The sequence below is a fragment of the Hippoglossus stenolepis genome, chromosome 5 (assembly GCF_022539355.2).
Source record: "Hippoglossus stenolepis isolate QCI-W04-F060 chromosome 5, HSTE1.2, whole genome shotgun sequence".
Classification (NCBI taxonomy): domain Eukaryota; kingdom Metazoa; phylum Chordata; class Actinopteri; order Pleuronectiformes; family Pleuronectidae; genus Hippoglossus; species Hippoglossus stenolepis.
Window position 1 is genome coordinate 22,279,435 of NC_061487.1, and position 26,034 is coordinate 22,305,468.

A 26,034-nucleotide genomic window follows, 5' to 3' on the forward strand; every position below is an offset into this window, starting at 1 on the left:
AATAAATTGGGAGCTCTGCCCTCAAGATTTTTCGACTGATGAGAAATTTATATGACAAATCCGTCGCTTAAACTATCTCTGTCCTTCAGTCTTCGCGGCTGCGTGATCCCAGGGGGGTCAAAGGCTAATTACCAAACAGGATAAGAGGCAGAGGAGGAGGAAGACAGAGCATTCACATTTTTTAAAAGGTGTAAATTTATGCAGATTGACTCTAATACTGGAATGTCTCTGAGCCTGTAATGCTGAGGAGAAGAGGCACCGCACAAAATACTTCCCAAACACATGCATGCAAAGTTTAACTATAGTATTTCTGTTTTGAGCCTTAACTTTGGTTTATGTATGTAAGGAGTGAACAAAACAGAGACGTATTGTGTCCAAAGACAAGTTACTGTATAATTATCTGTTATTATTACGTTTCACGCAATAAAGATTCGATATTTTGGTCCATGGGCTTATTCACTTCCTTGCCAGAGAGTTTAAGCCAAATCCAGATTTAGTTAGCTCTCAAAAGCTCGTCTTTCCAAGTTGACGTTTTCTTCGGCATGTTCCACGTGCATGAAACCTCTTTCTCATCCAGTGTTGCTACCGTCATACCTCTCAATTGTCCTCCAGACATGATCCTGCAGTTTGGGATATTGTGACTGTGGAAATTGTGAGTTTTTACTCGGGGGCTGGCGGGAAAAACTACAGAGAATCTCTGCAGCAACTGACTTGGACCTGTGCGTTCTCACGTACAGCCCCTACGGATAATTTCATGGGATTCTTCGGAGTTCAGTGCATGTCTGAAAGCACCTATCTTATTTGTGATAGACTAAGCTAAGACACTTGAGTACCATTTTCCCATTTTACGAACATACAGAAACATACTTAAACTATTCTTCAACTGTGTCATGCATCTGTAACTATGTAGCTTGTTTTTGCAGATTTAAATGTGCGATTTTGCAAAAATTGTACAATTATGTGAAACAAAGGAGCACGGATATTTACAAGCAATCCCCAATATCCAGAACTGTAAATGTACAAGGTAAGAAATTGCCAGATAACAGAAGAAAAGCCCAACCTGACACAAAAGTAAAGCCAACAGGGCCGAGACGACGGCGGCTCTGTACCACTGTCCCTCCACTTCTCTCCTCCCCTGTGAATTCTTGCTTCACTCGCAGGAGAGTGATGATACTGTCTACTCTGCTAAGTCTCCCCCTGCTTGACATCTCGACACGAGGAGAAGGATGTTCCTGTCTGTCTCGTCACATCACAGCCGTCCTGATTCGGATCCCTCCCATCCAACACCCTGTGATGCTTCTCTTTAAAAAGCTGCCCGTCCATCATAAACATCCTCTCTTTTATGTTCCCCGCCTGAGAGGGAAGGGGGAAAGAGAGAAATCAGCCCTCTCTCAAACACGAGCTGACAGCGCTAAGCAGACTGACGTGACATCAGAGGAGCGATGTGCCAGACGTAGCTTTGAATTTCCATAACAAGGTAACACCACAATTATTAGTCACTCAGTGAGACCATAGCGCCTAAAACTTTAAATTGAAGTGTTCCTGGATTTGCTCAGAATTCTGTACGCCTGCAAAACCCAGCAAATCCATAACATCGCTAACTTTTCTCTCCAAAAAGTGCTAATCGTATAAATCACTGCTCCTTAATTTGTCTTTTTAAAAGAAATATTCTGAGCAGTTCTGCAAGAGTCTTAAATTAAATCCCTCACCTTGACTCCATATAAATGTAACACTGTCAATAAAGAAGATATAAATAGATCGCGGTGTAGCCATTCATAATCTACCTGAATATTTTAAAGGGTCTTTTGGGCAATGAGGCACGTAGAGAGAAGAGGAGAGGGAGACTTGATCGATAGTCCGAGTTCTGCCTCTACAATCAGAAGTGCGCTAATTGAAACGGTGTGGAGCCATCTCCCACCCCTACAGGATGAAACTTATCACATCTTTCATTATAATTTACCACAAAATGATAAAAAATCTACTTTCGCCTCACATATGCCTCCCCTCTCCTGTCTGGACGATGATTGAGACAGAGCCGCTTGTTGGCCTGTCTCGAGAGAAGCAGCGAGAAAATGTTAAGGAGACCTTTTCAATGCCCGGCCCATTCAGTTTGTGAATGTTAATGTTTTTTAATGAAGACATGAACAGAAAACTGAACTAAACAGCTTGATAACAGAGGGGGGAAGGGTTGCAAACAACGACAGAGTGGAACACCACGAGAATGAAGTCGTAAATCTACGAGAATAAAGAGGCTACGTAACATTTTAGAGGGGGAATAAAAGAAGATCAGCCTGTCACAAGTCGAAATGAGAAATATGGAGCATCTTCTTAAGTTATACTTTAGTATACGTCTCAGGAATAACATAATATTTAATATTTTGCTACATCAGCACCACACTAGTCTGTCATATGTGTAAGGACTTTTAAAATATTGTGTAGGAAACTGTCTATTCTGATGAAAGAACCACACAGACTTAGAAGAAATTTGCCTCTTTTGTGGAGGAGGAAACGTTTGATAGTGGTCGACATATAATTGGTTAAATCTACATGACGTTTAAATGGGTTTGTGGATTTTGGATCCATGAGGAGTGAAACTTCGGCAAGCACAGGTTCTCCTTGTTGGCTATTTTCTAATAAAATAATTTGTCTTTGTTCTCGAAAAAACAAATTCTTCAATCTCATAGATTTACGACTTTTTTCTCGTAAAATCATGACTTTATTCTCCTATTACATCTTTATTCTCGTGATATTACACGTTTTCATCTCAATTGCGACTTTGTTCATGAAATATTTCTTCAACGTGGCCCTAAAACTCCATCGTAGCAAACCGAGAGGAGAGTTTTTCTTGTAAGCAGCTCATGCTTTAGGGTACAAAAGTGCCCGGAAGAGAAATTTGTAACATGTCAAAGTTTTTTAAAGAAAGATCATGTGTGTTTAATGTGGATTGGTGGACATATTTTAAAGGTGCTTATACTCTGAGCCTTCATCACATGTCCACCTTTCTCCGAGCTTTTCTATTTTCAGGGTGAAGCTAATGAATTGGGATCTGGGAAAGGTTTCTCTGCAGGCTTACAATGAGAAATGATAAGAGATTATTTTAGAATGAAGATCAATGACAAAGTCCAAACGGTATGAGGAGGATCAGCAGGAAGAGGAGGAGGAGGAGGAGGAGAAGCATGTGCTCTAATGTAAGACGAGTGTAATGTGCAACCCAAGGCCAAAGGCAAAGAGCTTCATCTCACCAATTCTCTTTACAGGAGTGGAAATTACTTGGTGCCATACATAGCTGATTTATACAAATTAATGACCTGTGTTATTAATAGGCAGAGAGGCATATATTAAACACTATGAGTAAAGGTAGCTTTAATTATGCATCCTTTATAAAACCTGTTTGACTTCAGCCCGGGCGTGTATGTGCATTTTTAAAATTAATCAGATTCCTGAAAAATGAGAGCTAATATAGCAATTGTGCCTCTTTCTCCTTTGAATCATCAGCTTATTCTAATATATCTGTTCTACGCAGTTTAAACAGTGACAATAAATTAGCAAAATGTGTCCTCAAACATAATGGAAAAAGAGTCAGACATTATTTATTTTTACGGCTTGATTTAGCCGAATTGTCAGCTGAAGTGCTCGTAATGGTCTTTTTCTTTCATATTATCTATAGTGCGTACTGTACGTTCTTTACTATGGATATTTCCATGAATGTTGTTCACGTTTTGGACACTTTGCGGCCACCATAAGAGCGAGAGTTCCTGCCCTGCCCCTTCTTTTGTCCGAGGGGACTGCTGCGCTGACAATGGTGTCACCTCTCCCCCGGGGGGGACACCTCCAAGTGATTTGTGGTCGGGGAAGACTGATGAACTGCTATTGCCACCCTGTTTCTTTGCAAGATCAATTCTACATGTAGGAGTGCGCTTTATGAATGATGGAGACCTCCTCAAGCCATCCATACAGCTGCCCAAAGACACGGCCCCGGCCCCCATAGCACATACAAGGCAGGAATAAAGCAATCACTCTTCTCAACACGGCCATGCATTACGCACCCACACCCACACATGAACATACCCACATGAATACACAGATAAGCCAACAAGGCACACACACAGACAAACACATTTCTGCTCGCAGGAAATACACCAGGAACCCATTCAAAGTGATTATGCTGCCGTTTAAGTTTCATTCAGAAGCGTTTTCAAGAGGAGCAGCGAAACTTTGCCACAGAATAGAAGATTGGTGCTTAGTGTTGACAAAGTGTTGCCGAATTGGACTCCTCGTGAGAACAGAACTGTCAGTTTGCACTCTGACACTGCACCGCGCTGCCTCTCTGGACAGGCCCATAACCGGGCGCATGCCATTAAGAGTGATCTGATAGGATTGAGGGATCACTCGCGGCACACATCTGAAGGCTGAATAGAATCGTGAATAGGAGCAGCATACATAGATGTCATGAGTCCTGCCTCCCGCAGAGAGGTTGAAAGCGAAAAGTAGAGTGCAATGAATACTTGAGTGTTCTGGAGGCTATGAAATTGAAAGGCCTCTCCGTTTTTTGCCAAAAGATTTCAATAGAAAAACAGAAGCAGCTTTTTAATCGCAACTTTGAGAATGATCGGGCGAACATGTGTGCAAATCAATGCAGGCTTGACAGACATTCCTCTTTTATGATAATCCTGGTGTCAAGAGCACGGAGATGGGAATAATGCAGCAGGGCTACCTGACATAAGAGAGAATCACATATACAGTCCTGTGTAAAAAAAAAAGAAAGGATCTGAATATATTCCTTTAAAACATATGCACACTTGCTTTTTCAAACTGCATATCTGAAAAACAATGGAATAATCCATTCTGTAAGAATTGTGCACTTTAATTATTTCTTTAATTAAAAACTTTGCACTTTGATCAGTGCAATGACGTTAAACTGCAAAAAGCTTCCGAGATGCAATTAGCATTTCACTAATTAGATGCATAATGTCCTCTTTTATACGTTATGTGCTAAAAACACCCAATCAGGCTGCGGCCAATGGAGTTCAGGGGTTTAAAGCACACAGCAAAGCAAGACAGATGCACAGCTGAGATAACTTCCATTTACAGTGTAAGCCTGGGAGAGCCGCACTGTAGAGGCCATATACTATTTATGGGTTAATCGATACAGTCGCTGGATGACACCATGTCCCCGCTACTTTCTGTCATGATGATGGCTCACTAATTTTGGAGCGGCTGCTTTCTCCTCCTGCCTTCAGCAGGCTGCAAGACGGTTTAATTTGGCTGTAAAAACGCCAATCACCGGGTTACTTCTTGTTCCTGGGGGAGGTCACGGTGGGGGCAGGTCCATAGGAGGAGATATATTCACATAGTTCTCTCCGAGACACTGCTAACCCCTGACATCCCATTTGGGTTGTAATTTCATGTTGTTAAAGTGACAGGGACCCAGCCTCTGTGCTCTTAGAGACGAGGAAGTAGGGGCGAGTCCTGATCAGAGAGGCCTTTAATTCTTGTTAACTGAGGTTGCTTGTGTGTGTGTGTGTGTGTGGGTGAGACAGAAAAAAAACAGTGCCTGTGTAAATTTGCCGTCTGTGAGTGTTTAAGTTTTCTGAGAAAGCGAGCTGATCTCCTTGAGTGGGATCTCTCTCCACTGAATCTCCGTGTGTACGGATTATGTGAGCGGCATCGAGCAGCCACACGCAGCATGTTTTGGTATTTGTATGTATCTTTTCCGCTGGCAGGGGTCAGCACACATCCGAGTGGGGGGGAGACCGGGGACCAGCCCACTCTGCAGAGATGCTGCTGGCTCGGGAAAAGAGAGAAAGGAGTGGTGAAAAAAAAACCCTCATTACCTTAGCACTAAGACTTAACGCTGCCTCTGCAAACGAGCTTTGATCTCTTCCTAATGTGGATATATGAGAGAACTGATTCCTTTACTGTGATGAAAGCTAAGATTTAACTGCTCACATTAAATTAGCAAGGAAAAGACATCAGGCATGTTTTTATTTGGGTGCTGCCGAGTGAAGGGTGGGGAGGGGGGGTGGCTTATCAATTGTTTTGCACCAGTTATACGATGCATACTGCAGCATATATGGTAAATATAAATACAAATGACACATTTGACTTCAACAACCTATAGAGGCCACCACCATGAGAATCTCTGTATTAGCATGTCCTCTTGTATTTAAGTCGACTATTTTCAACTGTACATTTTACAGTGTACACACCTGATTACAGTTTATGTTGTATATAACATGATCACATTTATTTTTTACTGTATATGCTATTAACTGGCTCCTGTCATGTTACTTAAATTATATATTATGGAGTATCTACACACTGTACATTTTACACATTGTTTACTTTATTTTGTATACATCTTTTTTGTATAACTCATTTGTTTACTTTTTATTCTGTACATTTGTTTAGCATATTTTTTTTAACATAGTATTACCTGTGTTATTTATGTACTTCCATCTGTATTTAAACTATTGTTTTGAAGATTACTCTCTAAATGATATTATTATGTAGGTTAGATGCTAAAACGCACAGAGTTGTACTTGGTACAATGACATAAAGTGCAATACATTCTGATCTCATAATATAGAAGTAAAAATACGTGTACTGTTCTGCGCACATTTTTGTCTTTGCAGCGTTTAATGTGCCTTGAATCTGCGTTAATGTACATTGTTGTATATATGTATTGTTTGGCTGTTATTTATGTTGCACACTTCTTCAGGGACCTTGTTTAAACAATGACAATAAAAAGCTAATCTACTCAATAAATTACAAACTACTGTCTTATGAGAAACTGTATGAATTTGCAACATAATATTAGTAACAAAATTATTTGTAATAAATACTATTCCATGTTGTAATTTCAGTGAATTTCAATGCAGAAAACAAGTGAAATATAATTATTGCTATCATGAACCTGAATAGAAGCTTTGTGAGACTGTTTTACATAGCCTGGAACAAACGTATCAGCCCCAGTGGTAATAATCAGGTAAATAGAAATGTGCCCACGACAGATTAGAGGTAAAAACGTGACAAATGGAGTGAGGGTTGAAAAACAAATGACACACATGTGCTGACATGTTTGGACTGTTACTCAGACTAGTCTGTGGGTTTTGTGGCCGGTGATGATCGTCCTCCTGTGCGTAATGATCGGCTCGGTGGCCGTGCGCAGTGATTCACACGGGGCGCAGAGGTAGGAGGACACTCGCTGTGTGGTGTCCGCCCCTCTCCCTCTCTCCCTCCCTCCCTCCCTTCCTCCCTCCCTTCCTCCCTGTGCCTGAGAAGTAAAGAGTTAACGGAGCGGTGGGTTTGCCCATTCTCCTGCTGTGAGTGACGCGATCGTCTCTCTTATCCCTCAACTTTGCCTGTTGCCAGACCAGGCAGCCGAGGTGGACGCTGGCTATCACCCGCTCGCATCCACATCGCCAACCACAACCAGCAAAAACAAACAAAACCCCCACACACACGTTTCAAACCCATTCGTCCTCACCTCCTCCGCGTGTGTGTATATATTTTCTCCGCTGACTTTTTTCGTCCGCTGCGATTCCGTGACGATGGTTTTTAGTTTTCCTTCCCATCGGACTCCCCGATGTTGTGCAGTCTACTACACGAAGGCGTGAATCTTTTTTTTTTTTTTTTAGAGGTGGATCTTCCCGGATACAGTGAGGAGGTTTTATCAAAGCAGAAGAAGAAAGACACAAAAAAACAACAACAACAGAAGAAGAAGAAGAAGAGTTTCACGGAAATCCTGTCAGATCAAAAATGCCACGGAGGAAACAAGAGGCGCCCCAGCGCGCAGCAGGTACGTGTGTCCGACCGTAATGTGCGTAAAAAAAAAAAAAAACGCACATTACGCTTTCTGTCACATTACGCTGCGGATGTTACCTTTTGTTTTGTAAAGCTCACTTTACGCGCACTGCATTTCCGTTTCCACTTTGTGTTTTGTAACGATGCGCTTTGTCACGCGTGGTTTCTCTTCTCGTAGGAACTGTTACCTTCCCTAGCTTTGCTTTTTCTTTTTTTCTTTTTTTTTTTTTTTAAAGCGGATGTAGTTTGTACACAACAATCTTGCGTTTTTCGCTAAACCCCCACGCTGCGCAGAGCTGGTCCCGTCGGGACGAGTTGTCCGCTGGAAACTTTCGCTTCCCCTTTTGTTTCCAACTCGAATCCCTTGATAGTTTCTAGCGATGCGGTCACATTGTCACGTTTTTTTTAAAATGAACCCTGTGGAAATAAAAAAAAAAAATCGTTGTTTCCTGGATGGTGAGCAGTGCCCGAGGCGTGCCACCGAGGGAGGGGGGCATGACATGAGGGGGCTTTGTACGCATTTGATCCGAGCGCATAACTTCTTTTGCACAAGCGAGTGGAAGAAGAAGACACAAAAAAAAAAAGCTCTACCTCGGGAGCTTTTTTCTCTTGTCTTGGGATAAGATAAACAATTTGAGGGCGCACAATGGAGTTTCGTGGGCTGGAAGGAGCCATAATCGACAGTTGCCATGTCTGATTTGACGGTTGATTGATTGGCTGTCATGCGGCTTTGATCTGATCCTTCCCGATTTGCATCAGAAAATCACTTCCCACCATGTGCTGCAGGCCCCTGACGTCACGTTTAAACCACTTTGAAAGGCCCTGTGTACTTTTTACTCTCACACACACACACTCATCCTCTCTCTCTCCCTCTCTCTCTCTCACACACACTCACTCACTCACTCACCCTCTCTCTCTCTCTCTCTCTCTTCCTTTCTTTCACTGTTATGGTCAAGTGACTCATGAAAAAGTGAAAGAAGGGGGGGGACAAAGTGGTTTAACAGTGAGACATCACTCACTCACACACACACACACAAACAGACGCACGCACACACACACACACACTCTCAGCAGAGAACATCACACTCCCATGTACACATGCTCACTTGTTCACTTTGAACACACACACACACACACACACACACACAGGCAGTGGGTAGAGGAGGCGGGAGGAGTAGGTTAGGGGTTGTAAAAGGAGCCGTGTGCTATGTAATGGAGGGGAGGAATGGGTTTGCTCTGTCAGGCCGGGCCGTCACAACGGCTTTGTTTCATGTTTGATTTAATTGTCTCTCCCCTGACAGGCCCATTCATCAATGGCTTTAATGGTCAATCAGAGACAGGCTGAGTGAGTGCTCCCATTCTGTTTAGCCATAAGCTGGCCTGGGCTTTTATTTCATCAAAATGCCCCAGCCTAATGTACATGCTCACTGGCTCAGAGTGGCCGCGGGGAGCACATAAAGAATGACTGAAAGCTTTCTGATTTCAGATCAGTGAGAAGGATGTTTTTTTTTCTTTCTTCTTCATCTCCACCCTCTCCTCCCTGCCACACTGCTGTTTTCCCTGTTGACGAAAGGGAATAAAGGGCTGTAATGTAGATAGTTTTGTGTTTGTAGAAAACAATTTTTTCTTCTTCTCCCAGAATCCTCACGTCTTTGTTCATTCATTCATCTATTCATTTCTTCATTTTTTTTCATGCTCCCCTTCCACCCCTGTCAGTCAGCCCGTGCAGCTGCAAGTTATAAAGTTGTCAACTGTTCAGTGGCACACAAAGGGTGATGATGAATTGATTGCAGCACAGAGCATGGTGATAGAGAGAGCAAAGAAAAGGATGACAGATGATGGGCCTTGATTAGGGACTTAGGGGGAGAGTCAGCCCACTGCAACCTTGAGACTTGCATGAAAAATCTACCCCCCCCTCCTCCTCCTCCATACACACACACACACACACACTGCCTTGCTTTCTCATTGTCTCTCACACACTCTCAGCTTCTCCCTCTCTCTCTTCCCTTCCTCTGTCGGAGAGGGTTTCTCTCTCCACAGTAGAAAACTTGTTTTGCCTGCTTCATTAGCGTTGGTCCAATTAGCCGTGAGGCTGATGGAGTCCTGACAGGCCCTGTGATTGGAGATGACAAGCTCGGGGTGCCCGGCCCAATGAGGTTTGCCACCACTTTGATGTAATCAACTTGATATTACACAGAGCCGCTCGCCTTTGGTTGTGCTGTAACTCAATTTTCCGCTGCAGGTGACAAATGGGCCTGCGTACCTGGGTCAGGTCTGAGTGCTCTTAACAACCGAGGGCGGCTGGCCACGTAAACAGCCGAGCAAACATGAGAAACATTATCTCTCAGCTGTGGAAATACAGGCGTCCTTCCTTTGCTGCGAGCCCGCGGCCCAAAGCTGCTGAGGCGGGGGCCGAAAGCTGAGATACTCGGCCGACTTACCAGGTAGTCCACATCGGCTTTACAGCAAGTGGGCCGAGGAACGTCTATTTGACTGGAATGTCTAACCTGTCTGCAGAGGATTGTATTTACAGTCACAGTTATTAGAGTGGTGCATGTTTCTGAGCCACCGGTTCGTCTGTCGTAAACTGCACACTGATCATTTGTGTGTATGTGTGAGTTTACAGGAGAGAGCCCGACACCAAAGCGGAGGGGTGGGTGGGTGGGGGCATCCTGGTGTAGACGTGCTCCACAGCAACAGTCTCTTCTTACTGCAGGGTCAGGATTAAGGCTGCCAGACTGGCAGCCATCACTCATGTCTGTGTGTGTGTGTGTTTGTGTGTGTGTGTTTGTGTGCGCACACTCAGATCAACAGGAATGCTCTCTCAGACTTGGTAGGTTTGGCCTGTGATAGTGATGAAAGGAATTGTAACTGCAGACCACCCGCTGAGGTCAGGCCATAATTTTCGTAACCCTTTAGGCCTTTAACATCGACCAGTTTCCTCTTCCCCTCCTTTGTATTGTGCACGTTATCTTTACAGCACATTATGCCAATGCAGAAACACCTGAGTTAGAAATACAAGCACATATGACAGACACATTTGCACATGTGAAATGGAGTAAGTTGTTTTTTTATCCGTCTGCCTTCCTGTTGTTGATGTGTGAAAAGCATGCCCTTACGAAAGCAGCAGGGGAGCGCGAGCTGGGACGTAATTGTGCGACCGACACACGGACTGACAGTGTCAGCGAGCTTGAACAACAACAAGCCTCCTCTGGCGTTGTTTGCAGGTGTGAGCGCGGTGAATGTTTTGGCCTCGCAGGCCCTGTTGCTAATGAAAGTCCTGTGGCTGGATTCCGGTGAGGTTGAGTCACGTCTGTGATCTATGTGTCTGATAAGTGCATACCTAATGAGGCTGTGAGCACCAGTGAAAGGAGGAGGAGGGCGGCTGACAGAGTGTTTCCCACAGGTATTGACAGATGCCTTTTTGTTTTTGCCATAGGCCCTGACTCCATAAATCCTGCCTGTGTAATGATAACAGTGCCACCCTGCCAGCAAGTGAGTGAAAGAGAGGGAGTTAAGAGAGGAGAGAAAGAGGGCAGAGGGGGAGGAAGAGGAGGAGGCGATGGTGGTGGGGACGAGGAGAGGAGCGGGGGCGGTGGAATGGGCCTTCTCTCCTTTTTAACACACACTTGGCAGATGTCAAGCCATAGGGTTGGACTCCGGGAGAGAAAGAGGAGAGTAAGTGCTGTAGTAGTGTCACAAATAGAAAACCGTTAGCCATCCACTCTTCCCTTTCAGCTCTCAGTGTGCTTTCAGGCGAGGTTTTCAGCCGGGACTGCTGTCTGGCACTGAGTCGCAGGCTTTGTAAAAATAGTCCCACCGCTGTTGTGATAGATGCAGCTGCACTGTGGCGACAATTGGGACAGGCTGGATCCCTCCATACCCACCTCCCACCCACCCTCTCTCAGGCTCCCACCCCTCCCAGAGGTGGAGAGCGTCGGAGCCTGGTGGGATGTGTGCTCTTTTCGGGGAAACTGAGCCGCTCTGGTCTTCAGGGGTCCTGAAACCCAATCCAGGAGGAGAATAGCCCGGCCATGCCAGAGAGCCGATTTCCTTTTCAACAGAGTCATTTATCACTGACCCACCCTTCGCTTCTGACACGGTGACGTGTGTCATTTATCAAACAGGCTTTACCAGACACACAGAGAGGGGAGGTGGATAGGGGGCAGAGGGAGGAAGAGAAAGAGAGAGTGAACGAGGGGAAAACAAGACAGAGAGTGGATGGAGAGAGACAAAGAGAGGGAGAGGAATGGAGAATGAGGTGCGGAGTCAGTGGAGAGAGACAGAGGAATGGAGATCTAGGAAAAGAGACTTGTCGTTTGTGTGCGTGTGCGTGTGTGTGTGAACGAGAGTTTTTCCAGGGAAGAGTGAGTTTTCCCGAAACCCTTGAGGAGATGTGTTTGGGAGGGGAGATTTTTTGGAGATGACAGGGAGGATTGAGTTACTCTGAGTTGTGTTTTGATGAGTGACAGAATGTTCTTCCCTGACACGTCTCTCGGTGTCAGGAGGAAGGGGAGAAATATGCTTTGTGAGTATACAGGTCCGACAAGTGTGTTAGTGTTGTGTGCTCATAACATATGCACAGCGGACACGCACAGAGGCACTGTAGAGGTGTGTGGGTATCCGTGTGCGCATGTGTGGCCATATGGCGTCAATGTTTAATGTGTGTGTCGTTGTGTGTATGTGCTGCTCCCTGATGAGCACGGCTGACAGGTATCACTCATTCAGCAGCCTGGCCTTTAAATGAACCCGGGCTTCTCTGCTCTCCCGTGGCCCTAACAGGCTCTCTCCAAGATGGATGCTTCTTTAAAAATCAGATTAATGATGGATACCAGGCTTATAGTGCCATTTATCATGGAGAATATTATTTAGGCCGGCCGTGTATGGCTGTAACTGGAGAGCCAGGACGAGAAGAAGCAGGGTGGAAAGCCTTAGACAGACACTCACTGCGTGATGGATGGCTGAGCGCTCTCACTGAGTGTTACAAGACACCAGTGCCGCAGCAGTAGGCCATAATCAGATAGCCCAGGGATGTTTATCCCGCAACTACACTACCCAGATTGCCTTGCCTGGAGGGTTGCTTTATGAAAGGTATAGTCTGTCATTATTATCGTCTTCTAAAAAGTTAGAGGAATCATGAAAAACACCCGAGAAACTGAAGGGCACACAGAAGACTCAATGGCGTTGATTTGCTATTATACCTTTATAAAACGATCCATTGGATTTAATATAAGAGATAATTACGCAGAAGTTTCCATTTTGCTTGGCCCAGAGGTGTCCCCCAGTCCTGCATCATCCCCAAAAAATCCTGAAAAGAATACAGTGGGAGGTCAAGGCAAGGCCAGCTCGGCTGCTGCTACAGAGAAAAGTGGAAAAAAATCTGTTTTTTGTTGTTTTTTTTGTTTCGTGTTCCCTCTCTCCGTCTCCCTACCTCCTCCTCCTTGTCCTCCTCCTCCTCCTCCTCCTCCTACACACTACCGTGATTTATGTTGGCCATCCATCTTCAGACTATGTCCATCACCTCCTCGTTGCTAGGCGATCATGGCAGCAGCTGTGCGTTGTGAGAAGGGGTTTGGTTGTCCCAGTCCCAAGCCCCCGACTTTATTCCCCACAGCCCCTCCGCCTCCCCCATTAACCTAAGATTCAACTTGAAACGCAGCCGCTGTTTTAGTCTCAGCCACAAACTGCAGATTTAATCCTGGTTTTAGACCTTTAGCTCCAACCCAAACTACTTCAGACCTACATGAGGCCTGATTTCAGATCTGCCCTGAAGTCTAGATACAGTCACTTTTATTTAAACCTTAATCTTTGACCATATATTTATATTTTAACCTTCACAGTTTCATTGTTTTTTGGACATAATTTATCAATCATGCTATTAAGAGAGGTGAGAACGAAACAACAACAGAAAGTCAGACGTGTGGACGCCCTGACGTGACATCATCTTCTAACTGAGTCATTTGGATTTTTAACGGAACAAAGAAAACATGAGCAGATCAGACCGAGTTTAAACAGGTTTATTTAAAGTTTTTTATTTCTGGAGGTGAAAAGAAATATAGCATTTAATTAAATTGCTATATTTCAAGTGGCCCTGGTATCTACTTCCTGTAGTTTGGTTGCATGCAGACTTTACTCTGTGCAGACAAATGTAACACACATTTCAGGAACATCACAAATAAATGAGTTTAGATTATTTGGTTAAAATTTACATGTTGTGTAAAATCTCTTGGTATTTGTTAGGCTAAAAATACTGGCAATTGAAATAGTTCTTAATCTGAAATTAATATCTCCAATAATTTTTAAAGGCCACAAATACATTAGTCCTAATATTGAACCCGGTTCAGTGTTTCCAGATGTATGGTAAATATTGTATTTGCAAGATAATTTTGACCTCTGTTTGATTTACAATCAATAATGCCAAAATTCCTATAATTTAGTCAACGTGTGAGGAGTTATAATAATCACTAAAGTAAAAACAGTGATCCTCCATCTGCTTTGCTTTTCTTGTGATGACGTACGTGAATATGGATCCTTGCTTCTCACGTGACGTCTTTCCAGCGAATACTCGTTCATCTTAACATTTGCTATGTGTTTTTGTAGTATCAAGTATTTTTTTATGTAGTAACAATTTATGTATGTACGTATTTTTTTGCTGGATATGAATATTATATTTTAAAGCCTCTGGTATGAAACCCACCTAGTTAACGTAGAATACCCTCAAGCCTCACCCTCGGCCAAACCCATTCACACAACCTGATGACCTTTTATCAGCCTTGTTTTATACGGCTGTAACAGTGCGAGGAACAGGGAAATATACGGCTCAGTCCTGCTTCATGGGGCTCTGAGGCTCGAGGACTGCTCAGGGAAGGCGTATAAAAAAGTGCGGTGGAACGCAGGAGCAGAGAAGTAGGTTGAAGGAAGTTTGACTGAGTGCATATATCGGATGAAAACCAGACTAGATGGATGCGCACGTCGCACTGGAACAGCGTCTTCCCACAGCACCTCCCTGTTACTGCCCTTGGATCTGCACCTGTTTGGGTCGGGGGGTATTTTGGTTTGTTTACGTTTTTGTTTATCGCTTATTATGGCTGCAGAAAAAATATCGGATCGCTCGGTAATGAATTGTGTGTTAGCGTCAGTAACGGGGCCTTTTATGTGTTTGTTTCATGTCAGAGAAACAAAATGAGCGTTCAGGTCTTGAAGGTCTGAATGTGCAGCTGACAGCTCCGAGGTCCAGTCATAACACAACAATCGTCCGAGGGTTGAATCTATTCTTTTTCTCTTCCCTTTCTCTCTCTCTCTTTCTCTCAGCCCCCACTTCCCTATTGTCTCTCGGCCTGACTCGCTCTCCTCTCACTATGTGCATTGACATGGTTCAGCCCTGAGCTTTGCCTGGGGCCAGAATGATCTCCCTGTTTTTCCCATCTCCCATATCACACATCCTGCACTACAATCGGCGGACACAATGTATTCACAATGCCATCAGGGGGTAGAGAACACACACAAATAAAAAACCGACAAAGACATCCACGGCCCCTTGTAACATGATAGCTTGTTTGAGAATAATGCAGTGGCGGAGCTATGCGTAAAAAAAAGCCACAGTGTGAGCGGCGCTCGATGGCCGTCTCTGGTCATATCTGGGGGACTTATGTCAGGACTTGTTAATTTTTTCCGATGGCCACGGATCACCTGTTACATATTTTCTCGTGGGACTTGGAGGCGGCGTGTAAGGATCAAAGAGAAAGGAGGCAGAGGACTAAGTTTGATTGAGTGTGTTACTTTGACAAACGTGTACAACAGAAAGGCATTTTAGGTATGTTACTGATCTCCGGCTGTTTTGACAGAATGGGGCTGTTTTTGGACTAAATTATTCCGATCTATTTAAAGAGTTTTAGGCTGCTGGGAAACTCGAGAGAGTGGGTGGAAGTCTGCAGTTTGTAGTTGTCTTTTTCCTTTTTTTTTTTTTTTTGTTTGAGACTGGGGTGACTTCCTGTCCTGCAGTGTTCTGGAGCTGTTTCCTGTCGTAGAGAGCCCCCCTGCTGAGGGGCCGTGTTGGTTTAAGGGCGTCAAGGTCCAGTTAAAATACTGTACACATGTCAAGAAACTCTTGTAATGTTGTGACACATTTTAACTCTCTCCTCTCTCTGAGACGACCTGCACCACCGACCGACTATATCTCAGCCAGCATGTGATCAAAGGTCTTGGCAACAACGTCTGACCCCTTTCCTCTGCTCTTCGACTGCATTATAAAACACTAAACTTTATTTAGATTTAAGAATTCCAGCTCAACGTGTATCACTTTTTTTTATGTCCCGTGATCACGCTCGGCTTCAAAGTGCATTTAACCCATGACAACACAATGATCTTCAGTGGTTTCTTGTTTTTAGTTGTTAGTTTTCTGTTGTTGTCTTTAACCAACGCCAAAAACCTTTCCTGTAATCTTTACTGTAAACTGCGAGGGACCACCCATGAAGACTATTTCCTCTCCCCTCCCTGGATCCCTGCAGTCTCTTTGTGCATGGAACAGTTTGCTATGCAGCAATAAAGTTTTAAAGATTGAGGTTTGCCAAGTTATGAAAGCAAAGTAAACATTGCTTCTTCTCTTAGGATCTGAATTTAGCATCCTTTCTTATAATAATAATAATAATAATAATATGTGATTTAATTTAAAGCAGATGATGTGAGTAATAAAATCCAGAACATGAGATGCAACAAGATAAAAAACTATAAATAGTTTCAACCACACCAATAAACTACAATAGGCCGTACAATAAAAATCTTAAAAGAAGATACTTAGTTTGTTTGCCTGAGATCTCCAGGCTCGGAGTTCCACAGCTGAAAGGCCTGAACGGCAAGAGCACGGTCGGTTTAATGACAAGTTGTGATTTTGGAACAGTTAGCACAGAAGGATCCTGCTGGGGGTCTCAGGCAGGAGGAGACCGGCCGCTCAAGGTTTTAAAAAACAAGCAAATCCTTGAAATAATTCTGATGCTTATCTTTTATATCTGCATTATAAAGTTAAATGGAATTTCTACAATTTATTTGGTTCAGTAACATAGTGAATTTAAACATCTTATTTGCACAATAATTTCAGAAAAAAAGGAAACATTATCGTTCTGCAGTATAGAGACATCTGACGTCCATGCAGTGCCTCTTTAACATAAAAAAGATATTGTACTCATGCATAATGACCTCACAATGGACTCTCTTTTAAATCACGACGCCTGTGGCGAGGTTCTACAGTCGGGTTTTTTTTCAGCGACCGAGCAATCATGTGAGTATGAGGGTCAGGCACAGGTAGAGTTTATGTGACGCATCCTGTTTACCCCACGGCCGCGGGGTGTGATCTCCAGTCAGGAACATGATCTCCGGTCATCAAGAGGCTTATTTAATAAAAACATAAAGTTAGTAGTTTGATGCTTTTGTTAATTAATTAAAAGATACATAAAATAGGATGAAATAATGTGCTTGTTTGAGTTGTTACATGCTTCCAAGAACTGCATAGATTTCTACTTAAGAAACGCATGATTGAGGTTTTCCCTTTTTTTCCGGTCTACATGTTATCACTCTTGCATATGAGGCCTATTTAAAACACATCAAAAACAGACAGCGCTTTCAGCAGCACTTGAGGAGAAATAACTCATGGGACAGAGAGACAGTGAAAGGCTCTGTTTCCCAGGCAGCCACAGCACCTTCCTGCTTAATCACCCCCTGTCCCTGCCCTGTCTGTTGTTCCTGATCGTCAGAGTAGCACTGCAGTATTTCTATCAGATGATCTCTCCCTCCTCGTCTGCGGCCCTTATGTTTATGAATATGATACTCCGCAGGAATGCCTCCAGGAAGCCAAGATGTCACTGTCTTTCTTCATCGCCTGCATTTGTGCGTATGTAAGAGCGTGTTTGTTTGTTTGTGTGTGTGTGTGCGTGGGTGCGTGTGTGTGTATTTGAGGTGTATATCTATTGCATGCGAGCCCCATGTTTTCTGCAGCCTGTGTGTTTTCGTGAACGTGTTCTTCGCTATCTCTGCGCGAGCCGTGACTGAGATGTTGATTGTGCAAATGTGCACCTCCTACCCTCCTTATCCACCCCCCCAACGGAATCATTCATGGAACCTAATGATTCTTGTCTTTTCCCCACATGGCATCAGCTCACTTTATCATTACAAGCACACACACACGCACACACTCTGTTTCTCTGTATCACACACACACACACCAGGAAAACTCACACATTGTCCCTATACCATATGCCAAGATATTAGTTAAGACTGCATCCAAGAGTATTGTTGTATTCATAATCCTCTTCTTTTCTTTTTTTTTATTCTAAGGGAGCCTCTATACTCCCATCACCTTTTATTAGCTTGATAAATCACCTCTGTTGTCAGTCAAGCCAGGGAGAATAATTGGATGTGGTTGTCGCCCTGTGTGATGGATTATCAGTCATTGGGGATTAAATTAACAGATAGTGCTCAGACATAATGGTTTTTGTTTTGCATTTTAAATTGCCTGGGAGCACGGCTAGACTCTGTAGGTTTTATAGTTAGTCCTTTCGGACACCCCCCTTTTCCGTGCTCTCTGGGCTTAATGACAAATGAACAATAACCTATAGGGCTGCAGCTGTATTAATGTGAAATGTAAAACATTTACTAAGAGAGAGGCCAGGGAAGGGTTAGAGATGTGATAGCATGACATGAAATTGGATATAGCAATAGTTTGATGAAATATCTGGACAACGTGAAGAAATATGTGGAATGTTTTCATGTGCAGGAAGAGAGAGGTGACCTGACAACTTGGTCAAGCAGTGTGTGCCAGGCTCGCCTGATGCAAGCTGACAACTGTGACCAGCTAGTCAGGACACAAACCTATTAACTACCTCATCCTGGCTGGATTTCCTCCTTCAAATGAGGAGCATCTGACAGGAATATACCTTCCAGGGGAGAGGCGGAGGAGAAAGTAAAGCAAAAGGAAAGAGGCTGGTGGGCAGTGGCTTGAGCTCTGGCAGGAGTGAGATATCTCCCTTGCATGTTTGCCTGAGCGCGAGCGATTTACCTCCTCGCCCCCTTCGCCGTCCCCCCCAAACCCCTCCCTCCCGCTGCACGTCCACATTATCATAATTGTGTCCAGAACATGAGGGGCCGGGGAAGTGATCATGTCATTTTATTTACACCCTGCTTGGCCCTTTTTACAAACGACATGCCACTGACTGCCAAGCGGACTGGGGCCCGACGACATCTTTTGATCAGGGCTGTCGGGCCCTATCAGCGGAGAATGGCAGGTAATGGATACCCAGTGACAAACCAAATCTCCGGGAGGACGAAGAGTGGGCCGCACCTGCCAGGTCTCCATTAGGCTGGCCTCTCAGTGGGGCTGCCTGCTGACTGTGCCCCCAGGGCCCAAATCAGACCAGCGCCAGCCACATGGCTGCCTAGAGATTGGCTGTTAGCACTGGAAATGAGAGTTATTTCAGCTATGACATTTTTGTTTAGCCTGGATGTGTGTGTGCGTGTGTTTGTGTGTGTTGACGGGGGGAATGAAGGATTTAGTCACAGCATGTGTGTATTTGTGTGTGTCCACATGCACAGGCCCAATTGTGCGAGTGCCTGAACCATTAAAGCGTGTATATACCTGCAGCTTCTTTCTGTGGCGTTTGTCTTAGTTTACGATAATGTCCAAATGGCCTCAGACCTGTCCACAGGCCGTCCACTGTTTTTTGGGATTGTTGGTTTTTCCGTAAGTTTGGCGGTTTGGTGAGTGAGTTGGACAGGAAATGAGGGAGGGGTGGGGGGGCATGGTGACACTGCGGAAGACGGGGGTGAGTTAGCGTTAGGTGGGTCGGTTCGCAACCACACGAGACAGAGGAGTTTGTGTGTATGCGTGTTTGTGTGGTGCGCGTATATACAGACACATGACCACTTACACACTTATCATTTCTCTCTGTGTAAACCGCGCCAGCATAAAAAGTGATAGGTTGCTCATTGCGATCATGTTGACAATCTTCACTTTCATCTCGTCCTCTTTATCCCCCTTTTCCCTCAGTCTGCTTTCATTTACTTCATTTCTTTTTTCGTTTGATGATATGTGAGATTTCTTTGTATTGTGTTTTTATTACATTTATCACCTGCTCGGAATGTGGAGGCTTGCTTTTAATAATGTAGTCTTGACGATCTTCTACCTTCTCGCCTCAGTCCAGATCACACTGTTGGACGTCCGTTTAACGCGTCAAAATTTCACAACAAAGTTCTGACGTCTTTTCCCCTGAAATCCTTCAAGGTGTGTGTGTGTGTGTGTGTGTGTGTGTGTGTGTGTGTGTGTGTGTGTGTGTGTGTGTGTGTGTGTGTGTGTGTGTGTGTGTGTGTGTGTGTGTGTGTGTGTGTGTGTGTGTGTGTGTGTGTGTGTGTGTGTGTGTGTGTGTGTGTAATCAGAGAAGAGGCAGATGAAGAGGCGTCAGACATATTAACTGACAGATGGAGGTTGATCCAACTCATTTATTACCCCAGAGGAGAATGCCACAGTGAGATTGGGCTTCATTAATTTCAGATTTAGTTTTCATTTCAAGCTGTTGCGCCCTGAGATAAATAAAATGGCGCATTATGTTTTTGCCAAGATATTTCTTTTTTGTTTTCCTCCAATAGAAGGAGTGAAAAGAGGGGAGGCATAAGTTCCGTGTGGCTGGGGTAGTATATAAATACAGGCTCGCCTAGAGGAAAATAACACCTCAACGGTTGATGAGGTGAAATGGGATGACTGTAATTTCTCAGCTCAGCTTTAAAGGCTCCCACACAGATGGCTCATTTATCCCTGGGAGTCCTCGGGCACACATAGCAGGGAAACTTTTTCTCCAGTTATTCTAACGTGGCGTTTTCACTCCCTGCAATTTAACTCATCTCTTTCTTTCTCTCTTTGTTTTCATTCTCCTTGCAGCCTATTCTCCCGAGGAGCTGACAGAGCAGACTGTAGAGGATGAGGAGGCAGAAGCAGATGACCTGCCCTCTGTCCCTCCGGATGAACTTCCCATGAAAGATGAGTTTGTGGAGCAAAGCGTGGGGCCTGCCAAGGACCAGGCATCTGACCAGCAATCAGTAGGGGTTGCAGAGCTCTCGGGACAAGACATGGACAGTGAGTCACATGTCAGTGAGACCAGTGACCGGCTCTCAGACTTTGAGAGCCCCTCCGGAAAAGCTGAGGGCGCTTTGGTCACAGCACCTCTGAATGGTGGCACTAAGACACCTCCCATAGGCATCGACACCTTAGAACAAATGAAGGCTATTTACTCCAGCTTCCTGACCAGCCCCTTGTGGTCACCGCTGAACTTAAATTCCACACAGCCACAGGCGCAGTCAACGGCTACTACAGAGAAGCCAACTCGCAGCAATAGCACTAGTAGCAGCAGTAGCTGCAGCAGTGGTAACTATGACTGGCACCAGTCTGCAGTGGCAAAGACACTACAACAGCATCCTCCCCAGAGCCGGCACCATGCTCATTCTGAGCCCAGCCTCTTTAGCACAGTCCAGCTCCACAGGCAAAACCCAAAGCTTTTTGGCTCAATCTTCACTGGGGCCAGTAAATTCCGCTGTAAGGGGTGTAGTGCTGCCTATGACACCCTGGTGGAGCTGACAGTACACATGAATGACACAGGACACTACCGCGACGACAACCACGACAGGGCAGGCAGCGGTGCAAAGCGCTGGTCTAAACCACGTAAGCGGTCCCTGCTGGAGATGGAGGGGAAGGAGGATGCCCAGAAGGTTTTGAAGTGCATGTACTGTGGTCACTCCTTTGAATCCCTCCAGGACCTCAGTGTCCACATGATCAAGACCAAACACTACCAGAAAGTGCCTCTGAAGGAGCCCTTAGCCCCTGTGGCAGCCAAAATGATGTCTTCTAAGAAACGGGGACATGTGGGGTTGGACCTCACTGCCTTACCACGTTCTAGAGAAGGAACCCCCAAAGCTAAGCACTCACAGGCAGACTCGAGTGACCCCTCACATAAGGCCTCCTCCAGCCCCTACACTACCCCTAATAACCGCTACGGCCACCAGAATGGTGCTAGCTATGCTTGGCAGTTTGAATCTAACAAGTTCCAAATCCTTAAGTGTATGGAGTGTGGGAGTTCCTATAATACACTGCAAGAGCTGAGAACCCACATGATGGTGACAGGACACTTTCTGAGGATGACCAGCTCTTTGGGAAAGAGAATCAAAACACTTCCTGAGGCCACCTCCCCCAACCCTGGGAAGGTGGCCACACCTACCGAGCAGACGTTCCAGTCTGTCCCACTGGCCCCCTCCACCTTCTCTCCCCCTCCTCTTCAAACTACAACTCCCCCTGCCACCTCCCCTCCCCTCAAAGAGATCAAGAAGGAGGAGGTCGAGGAGGAGTGCACTAAGGAAGAGGCTGTTGGAAATGAAAAGCTAGTTGCTGTTTCCGTTGGGAAGGAGGAAGATGCTGAGAAGGAGGAAAAATACGACATCTCAAAGTATAACTATCTGACTGAAGAGGACCTGAAGGAGAGCCCCAAAGGGGGCTTCGATATTCTCAAATCACTTGAAAACACTGTGGCATCAGCCATCAACAAGGCCCAGAGTGGGAATCCAAGCTGGGGGGGCTACCCTAGCATCCATGCTGCCTACCAGTTCCCCAGTGCCCTCAAGCTCCATCAGGGCATCATGGATAAGAATTCCCCGATTAAATTCTTGTTCAACGGAGGGGATGGAGCATTATCCAAGAACCAACCCCTCATTTCCCCACCACTTAGTCAGTCCTCCCCTTTCCCCAGCAACAACTTCCAGGCAATGGAGGAATTAGTCAAAAAAGTCACTGAGAAAGTTGCAAAAGTAGAGCAAAGGGTAAAGCAGTTGTCCCCAAAGAAGGAGAACCACCTCTCCCCGTGTAGTAGTGATGCTGGTGAATCACATAAGGGAGGAGAGGCCGACTCACCTCGGGAATGGAGGGCTGTCACCCCAGCCAATAGCGACAGGGGAAGCCATAGCGACAGAGCATCCCCGGCAACAGAACCCAAGCGGGAGACAACAGTCAAGTCCCCGCTCGCCTCCACACTGAGATGCAGTACGGCCATTATTACTGGCCATACTCCTCCAGAGCAGCCCTTTGTCAACCCTCTAAGTGCTCTTCAGTCAGTAATGAACATTCATTTGGGGAAAGCAGCCAAGCCCTCCTTGCCAAACCAAGATCCCCTGAGCCTGCTCTCCAGGCTCAGCCAGAGCATGGCTGAGAGGGCTGCTGTGGCTGCTCCCCCATCACAGATCAAAAAGCTGGAAAGTGTAGTTGATAATAGTTTTTGCCAGCCCAGTGATGACCAGCCTATGGACCTCACGAAAGGGAGCAGTGAAAGAGGTGGCTCTGTAGGCGCAGCCCCCCTAACTCCCTCATCCACAGCCTCCTCCATTTCTCCTTCCTCTTTTGTTTCTCCTGCAAAGCTCACAGTGGTCTCCCCCTACACATCCAGCAGCCCTCTTCATGAAAATGCATTGTCGGACATCTCAGACATGTTGAGGAACCTGACACAGTCCCACCACGTCCCAAAGCCTCCCTCGCGGACCCGGGTCACAGATAAAGCTGAGGTTGTGGGATCTACTCATGACGACGATGAAGCATCCCTGCATGGGCACAAGCGTAAAGGCCGTCACTCCAACTGGAACCCCCAGCACCTCCTCCTACTGCAGGCCCAGTTTGCCTCCAGCCTGAGGCAGACATCAGAGGGCAAGTTTATCATTAACGACCTCAGCCCACAGGAGCGAATGCACGTATCACGTTTCACAGGTCTCTCTATGACCACCATCAGCCACTGGCTGGCCAACGTCAAGTACCAGCTTAGGAGGACGGGCAGAACCAAGTTTCTGAAGAACCTGGAATCCGGTCAGCCCATATTCTTCTGTAGCGACTGTGCCTCACAGATCCGAACCCCAGCAGCTTACGTGTGTCACCTGGAGGCCCACATGGGCTTCAGAATCAAGGACCTGGGCAAGCTGTCCCACAAACAGACTGTCAGAGACTCCCACTGTCTCACTGAGAAACTAGTGCCCCTGGAGTCCTTCCTTTCCCCACAATCACAAGATGACTGCGGCGGTAATGGGTCAGTGTTCCGCTGCCAGCTCTGTGTCCGTAAATTTGCCACTAAGCACGCCATCAAGCTTCACCTCAGCAAGAGCCATGGGAAGTCTCCAGAGGACCATATGCTATATGTGTGCGAACTAGAGAAACACTAAATTACTCTCAGCAGTAGACATACCGGAGAGCATGTAGAATTATTGTTTAAAAGAAATACAGAGAATATTTGAAAAGTGTGGTAATGCACAAAGTTGCCATGAACTACTGTTAAAATGTCAGCACAAAGTGTTTACATCTATTTGGCCCAGAGACATTTCTGATTCCTCCGTTTCAAAAGACATTCATTTCACATCAAAATATACACTACAGGTCAAAGATATTCAGCCCAACATGTCATCAGCTTTGTTGTCTCCCCGTCACTCCATGTTCACCTCTGGGTAACATGAGACAACAGAGGACCGAGTCATAATCCTGGTGAATCTCTTGACTTAGAAGGTCAGCTAATAACTTGAAATGTATTAACTATTGTATTTATTTTGTATTTTTTGTGAGTTTGGTTTTTGATTTGCTGGTAGACTGCATGTTCAACAAGTTCTACTGTTATGTTTGTACAGTCCTGTCCTGTCCTGTCCAGATTTTAAATGCCCTCTGGTCATTTTCCAAACACCTTAAAACAGCCAAATGCCTGGGAAAGCTCCTTTTAAAAAGAAAAAAAAAAAACAATTTAAAAAAAGAACCTGCCAAACAGCAAAAGTACCCTTGCTTGTTTTATCGTTTTCTCTGTACAGCCTATTGATTTCCTTGCTGATTGTAAAAGTTGCCTTGTTCTTTATCATTGATTAAGGGGCACTTAAAATCCAGGTCTCTGTAAAAATGTACATAAAGTGTATAAGCTTACAACTTGCTGTTTAAATTATGCATACTTGTTATATTTCCTAATTTAAGAGGACTATGACTATCCACTGGTGCAGAGCCTTTGAAGAAGATTAAAAGGACATTGTTTTGCACAATAGTTTTATAAATGTTATTTGATAAAAAAAAAAAACAATACAAATATGTTAATGCCTTGTGCTTCTATGATTAAATTGAATTAACTGCTGCATAAAACATTTGTTTTCTTTCATATTTGCCAATGGGAGGAATGTGTAGATCAAGGTGCATGTTTAAAAAGCAATATTTCATCGAGTGCTGTTTCGAATCGGTCTTTTAATGAGGATAGATAACTGACTTATCCCAGTATTGTCCAAAATGTAGTTTCCAAACTGTAATCTAATTTCTCACCGGGCTTATGGGGAAACAAAAAACATGCCCCTCCCAGTTGTTGTCCCACATTGTAATGACTAAACATTTACAAATCATCTGACAGATCGCTTAAAGCCCACATCTGCAGAACTTAAAAAAACCTCTGCATTCGTATCCGCAGTTGTCTTCACCGAACGCGATTTGTCTCGATATTCCCGGTGATTTCTGTGTCGTTGCATTGTTGTGGGGCGGACCTGAGAGGTGCGAGCGGTGCCACTGCCTGCGAGGCGTCTGGCAGGTGGTGTGTGCTGCATGTAAACCACCAGATGTTTCTGAAACGAGCCACTGGAGGAGGAGGAGGAGGCAGGCGGGCTGCAACAGCAGGCAGAGTGGGCTGATTACCACGGGGGCTTGGATGCCATCAGGAGCCCTGGGCACAGACAGCAGATCTGGCACACACCTGGACTCCAAGACTGTCCCTTGGAAAAAATAAAGCGGTTCGTATATACGCGCACTGAGACAAGCTGACAGTGGTGCAGAATGCACAGACAGGTGCTATTCCCTCAAAGCAGGCTTTTGGATCTAACAATATTACTGGCAGGTGTTGATGCTATCAGAGTCGTCACAATTCAGGCTCGGTGCCATGTAATGAGAAAGTTTTTATGATGTTCTGTATGCATGATAAAGTCACACACACATACACACACACACACATTAGTTGCACAGATTTTCTACCATCTACCTTTGTCTTATTAGAAGATGCCCGGGGACACCGTGTTCTTTGTGTTTGATGTTCCCAGGCTTGGCTTGTCATGACTGACTGACTGAGTGACTTGGGGCCGGGGGAAGTTATCTGGTTACTATGGTGACGGCCATTTGCCCAGCCTCTAACCCTGCTCGCTCACTCAACAGAGGACAGC

General features: G+C 45.1%; 1 protein-coding gene across 1 annotated transcript; it reads left to right on the top strand.

The window, feature by feature from the left end:
* Positions 1 to 7,294: 7,294 nt before the first annotated feature.
* Positions 7,295 to 24,979, top strand: tshz3a (teashirt zinc finger homeobox 3a). Its single transcript, XM_035157702.2, has 2 exons — positions 7,295 to 7,801; positions 20,726 to 24,979. The coding sequence occupies exons 1-2, from the start codon at positions 7,762 to 7,764 to the stop codon at positions 24,028 to 24,030; spliced, it is 3,345 nt and encodes a 1,114-aa protein (XP_035013593.1). The 5' UTR covers positions 7,295 to 7,761; the 3' UTR covers positions 24,031 to 24,979.
* Positions 24,980 to 26,034: the final 1,055 nt, after the last annotated feature.

Bases quoted from the DNA above. Each gene is read 5' to 3' on its own strand.
- tshz3a (XM_035157702.2), top strand. From the start codon at position 7,762: ATGCCACGGAGGAAACAAGAGGCGCCCCAGCGCGCAGCAG. The intron at 7,802-20,725 runs GTACGTGTGTCC...TTCTCCTTGCAG, and splicing joins GGCGCCCCAGCGCGCAGCAG to CCTATTCTCCCGAGGAGCTG.